The following is a 4,777-nucleotide window of genomic DNA, read 5'->3' as shown; positions in this document are numbered from 1 at the left end:
GAATGGCACTGCCAGCAGCAGCACAGGCTCTGCTGCCCTGAACTCACAGCTGGCACGGGGAATGGCACTGCCAGCAGCAGCACAGGCTCTGCTGCTCTGAACTCACAGGGAGCTGCTGGAAGCTGAGCAGGGACTGCGGGGACAGCAAGGAAAAGAAATTCCAGCAGCTCCCAGGGGTGGTGGGACATGGGTGAGGGTAAAATCATGGAATCCTGGAACGGTTTGGGCTGCAAGGGACAATAGAGCTCAGGCAGTTCCACTTCCACTGTCCCAGGCTGCTCCAAACCCAACCCAGCTTTGGGCRCTGCCAGGAACGGAGCAGCCACAGCTGCCAGGGCCTCGCCACCCTCAGAACCAAGAATTTCCTCCTAATCTCTAATCTCCATCTCCCCTCCTTCATCTGAAAGCCACTGCAGCACTCCCGGGCTCCCACTTGTGCTCTCTGTTTGCAGAGTTCTGCTGCCGAGCCCCGGAGTGCTGCAGCCGGGGAGAGCCGGCTCCCTCCCAGCGATGTTGCAGCGCCACGGAGAGCCGCAGGAATGTGCTGAGTGCTGGCAAATGCGATGGGATAAACACACCCCGGGTCCCCCAGCCCGCTGCCCTCCCTCCTTTGGGACAGGTAACCCCGGTCAGGAGCCTGCACAGGAGCTGGGCAGGCAGAAAGGGAAGGTCTGTGCCAGGGAAGTCCCGGTCCTGCTCCGTGCCACCGAGCGSGGCTCCGGGCTGCACTCCCGTGACCCGGGTGTTGGGAAAGCTGCTGGCACCGTGCCCAACCCCAGAGCCAAACCCAGCCGCGTCCAGACTTCCCGGCTGCCCTGTGCACTCCAGGTCTGGCCAAAGTCAAACCCAAAGTCACACCAGCCGGGGTGACTCCAGCTGAACCCCGCTCTTAGTTCCAGCAGGGATGGAGAAACTCCAAGGGAAAACAGGGGGGAAATGTCTTTTTGAGCTGCCAGTGCTGGAGGGAACGTGGCACTCTGTGCCCATCCAGGGGCTCGCACTGATGGTGCCAGGGAAGCCGGGGCAACCCCAGGCTCCTGCTCCGCTCCACAGGAAGGCAAAGCCAAAGTTTCCTGGGTGTCAGAGTCCGGGGGACCCGCTCCTGCAGGCTCCGGGGCGGGGTGTCCCGCTCCTGGGAGGTGGAAAGGGGACAGAGCAGCGAGCGGGGCACCGGGGTCAGCTCGGTGACACGGAACCGGTGCCGCTGCGAGCGCTGAGAGGCCGCCCCTGGAATGTGCAAGCTGGCGTTTGCTTTGCTTTGCGCTCGCTGCCCTCGGTCTCCGGCACAGCCAGAGGGGACTGGGGACACTCGGTGGCCCTGGCACTGCATGGCCGGAGCGCTGGGCTGCCCAGGGGACCGGGGGGGTGTCCCCACAAATGGACACAGATAGTCAGTGGGCCAGTGGGGGTGGACAAAGGTCCCACATGGGACAGGGGAAGGCAGGGAGAGGAGGGAGCGGGTCAGGGATACCCAAAGAAGGGAAAGCAGGGAGCCAAGGGCAGAGGGAGCAGAAAACCCCGGCACCGCTCTGTGGGGCTCAGGGGCCGGGACCACCCGGGCACAGCCCCCGGGAAGGGGCTTGGCCGGCTGCCGGCGGCTCCGGCAGGGACCAGGCTTTGTCACCTCTCACTGACGCWGTTTGATGGTTGGTCTGATTCCCAAAAACAGAAATTAAACGACTTGATGCTCTTACGTGCGGGAAACACCTCTCCAGCTGGCCCTGRAGTCCTCCCCCAGCGGCAGCTCCCATCCAGGGCTCCGCTGGGCAGCTCCCACATCCCTGGGGATGCAGTTAACCCGCTGCTCGCCAAGCTGCCTCCAGCCACGGAAAATCAAACCCCACAGCCCCAGGGAACATTTGGGGTGAGGGGGAGGAGCTGAGCCCCTCCGCTGAGCCCGAGCCCCCGGCTGAGCCCGAGCCGGACGAGGAGGGCAGGCACGGTCCGGTGAATGATGAAAGTCAGGATTAAAGGGCAGGGGGGAGAGAAACACCCCGGCCGCTTTTGGCAGGCGATGAAAGGGAGGTTTAGCAGCAGCTGCCAGCTGGGAGCTGACGGGGGGACAACTGCGGGTCCGGCTCCATCCCGGGCCGGCAGCCACGGCACATCCCCGGCACGGCCACCCCTGTCCCCGCAGGGGACACCCAGGCACCTCCCGAGCATCCTTGCTGCTCCTCTGGGAAAAGGAGAGACGGGAAAGTGGCGCCCAGCCGGGAATCCTGCGGGAAAGAGCGGTTTTGGATCATTGCCTGCCTTGTCTGGGAGCTGCTGCGGCCCCGGAGGGAGAAAGGAGGCTTCAGCTGCTTCCCAGCTGCCTCCGAGACAGATTTAGCTCTGGGGCCGGCACAGATGGGGCTGCGGGGCCGGAGCCACAGGCGGAGCGCTCGCCGCGGGGCCGGAGCCTGCAGTTGCTAATAGAGATACAGCAAATTAAGCGAACTTAATTCGGAGGGTCACCACACAATGCTCCCACCTGTTTTGCTGCGGTCCGGCCATCTGCCACCCCTCCACCTGATGCAAAAAGGGCTTTTTTTCCTTTCTCCCGACGCCGTGGGCTTTGTTAAGTCATGTCGGGTCTCATCAGGCTGCAGCAGTGGGACAGGGGACTCTTGCAGAACAAACTCCTGGAGGGAGGTTTCCTCCTGGAGCCAACACTACTGAAGGGTGCTGAAATCACCCTCTGAATTCTGCTGCAGGAATGGTTTCATACGCCCTGGAATTGCTCAAAGCCAGGTTGGACAGGGCTTGGGGTGACCTGATCCAGTGGAAGGTGCCYCTGCCATGGTGTGGGGTGAAACAAAAYGATCCCAAAKGTTCCTTCCAACCCAAACCATCCCAGCATTCTGTGATTCTATGACAGCTCATTTCCCAAAAGGCCAAATCAGTGATTCTGCAGGAGGGCAGCWCAGCATCACTCCCTGCCCATCATGCTTTGGCAAACACGGCTGCARAAAACGGCTCCTGGTGTTTAGGAGCAGGGGGAAAACACTGACACAAGCAAAACTTGAAAGCACACGCTGCCAAAATCTCTGTGAGGGACCACCAAGGATCCCGACTGCAGCCCTGCTCCCTGCAGCCAGCAGAAAATGCCAGCCCCCAGCCCGGTTGGGAAAGAGCTCTGGCAGCGGCTGGGGGAGGATGGAGGGGCTGGGGTGCAACAGCTGAGAAAGCTTTGACACAGCAAGGTCAGGAGAAGCCCTCCCCGAGGGCTGCAGGGCTGACACGGCACATCTGGAGCAGGAGCAAACTCCCGGAGAAGCATCAAGTTCTTGGAAACCTGCAGAGGGTGAGATCACAGAGCCACGGACTGGTTTGAGTTGGAGGAACCTTAAAAATCACCCAGTTCCACCCCTGTCATGGCAGGAACATCTTCCACTGTCCCAGGGTGCTCCAAGCCCCGTCCAGCCTGCCAGGGATGGAGCAGCAGCGTTCTTCTGTGCAGCAAACATTGTCCCTGTGTTTGGAGCTGCTGTGGCAGGAGCAGTGCAGGAGGGTGACCCCTGGAACTGCATCCATCGAGGGGGGATTCTGCCCCTCTGCCCCACGCAGSCCGCAGAGCTGCCCCAGCCCTGAGGAACAACATCACAGGGATGTGGAGCTGCTGGACACAGACCAGGGGAAACCACGGAGCTGCTGAAGGGCTGGAGCCCCTCTGGAGCCGGGCTGGGAGAGCTGAGAGTGCTCACCTGGAGAGGAGAAGGATCCAGGRAGAGCTCAGAGCCCCTTTTTGGGCCTGAAGGGGCTCCAGGAGAGCTGGAGAGGGACTGGGGACAAGGGATGGAGGGACAGGACACAGGGAATGGGGTCACACAGAAAGAAAGGTTTAGATGGGGTTTTGGGCAGGAATTCCTGCTGGGAAGATGGGCAGGCCCTGTTTCAGCTGTGGCTGCCCCTGGATCCCTGGCAGTGTCCCAGGCCGGGCTGGACAGGGTTTGGAGCAGCCTGGTYCCTGGCAGGTGTCCGTGTCCCTGTCCCTGTCCCTCCCTGTCCCCGTTCCCATCGCTCCCAGCGGGGTCAGGCCCGGCCGGTCCGGGGAGCGCGGGGGCGGGGCCTCATTTGCATGAGCCAATGGGAGCKGGGTATGCAAATGAGGAGGGCGTGGTTTGGCCGGGGCGGGCGGGGGTAGCGCGCGCGGGGCGCCTTTGTCCGGCACAGGCGGCGGGGCCGGAGCGGCCGGAGCGCGGCCGAGTCCCGTGTCCGGTGTCTGTCCGTCTGTCCGTGCCCTCTGTCCGGCCCTGTCCCCGTGATGACTCTGGAGGAGCTGCCCGGGGAGCGCCGCGCCGCCGGGAGGTGAGGCGGGGGGGGCGGCGGGAGGCCGGGCGGGAGCGGCGCGGGGTGGCCGGTGACGGCCGGTGCCGCGTGTCCCGGCGCAGGATGGAGCAGGCGGGGGACGCGCTCGAGGAGGTGCTGAGCAAGGCGCTGAGCCAGCGGAGCCTCACCCTCGGCGTCTACGAGGCGGCCAAGCTGCTCAACGTGTGAGTGTCCCCCCCGTACCCCCCGCGCCCCCCTGCCCGGTGCGCCCGCGGTGACGGCGGTGCCCCGCAGGGACCCCGATAACGTGGTGCTGTGCCTGCTGGCGGCCGAGGAGGAGGARGCGGGGGACGCGGCGCTGCAGATCCACTTCACTCTGCTGCGGGCCTTCTGCTGCGAGAACGACATCAACATCCTGCGCGTCAGCAACCCGGCTCGCCTGGCGCAGCTGCTGCTGCCCGCCGCGGGCCCCGACCCGCCCGCAGACCTGCACTGCGTGCTCGTCACGGTGAGCGCGGGGTCCCCG

At 64.2% G+C, this 4,777-nt stretch overlaps 1 protein-coding gene across 1 annotated transcript in view; it reads left to right on the top strand.

Annotated features, from left to right (window-relative positions):
• The first annotated feature begins 4,123 nt into the window (after positions 1 to 4,123).
• GADD45A (growth arrest and DNA damage inducible alpha) overlaps positions 4,124 to 4,777 on the top strand; it is a 2,882-nt gene continuing 2,228 nt past the window's right edge. Inside the window, exons 1-3 of the mRNA XM_057386016.1 lie at positions 4,124 to 4,290; positions 4,374 to 4,475; positions 4,546 to 4,759. Of these exons, the coding sequence (XP_057241999.1) occupies positions 4,247 to 4,290; positions 4,374 to 4,475; positions 4,546 to 4,759 (360 nt within the window). The 5' untranslated portion in view covers positions 4,124 to 4,246. The remainder of the gene's footprint in view (positions 4,291 to 4,373; positions 4,476 to 4,545; positions 4,760 to 4,777) is intronic.

The sequence above is a fragment of the Malurus melanocephalus genome, unplaced genomic scaffold (genome assembly GCF_030028575.1).
Source record: "Malurus melanocephalus ecotype Western Australia unplaced genomic scaffold, MMel_1.1 scaffold_900, whole genome shotgun sequence".
Classification (NCBI taxonomy): domain Eukaryota; kingdom Metazoa; phylum Chordata; class Aves; order Passeriformes; family Maluridae; genus Malurus; species Malurus melanocephalus.
This window is presented reverse-complemented; position numbering and strand designations above follow the sequence as displayed.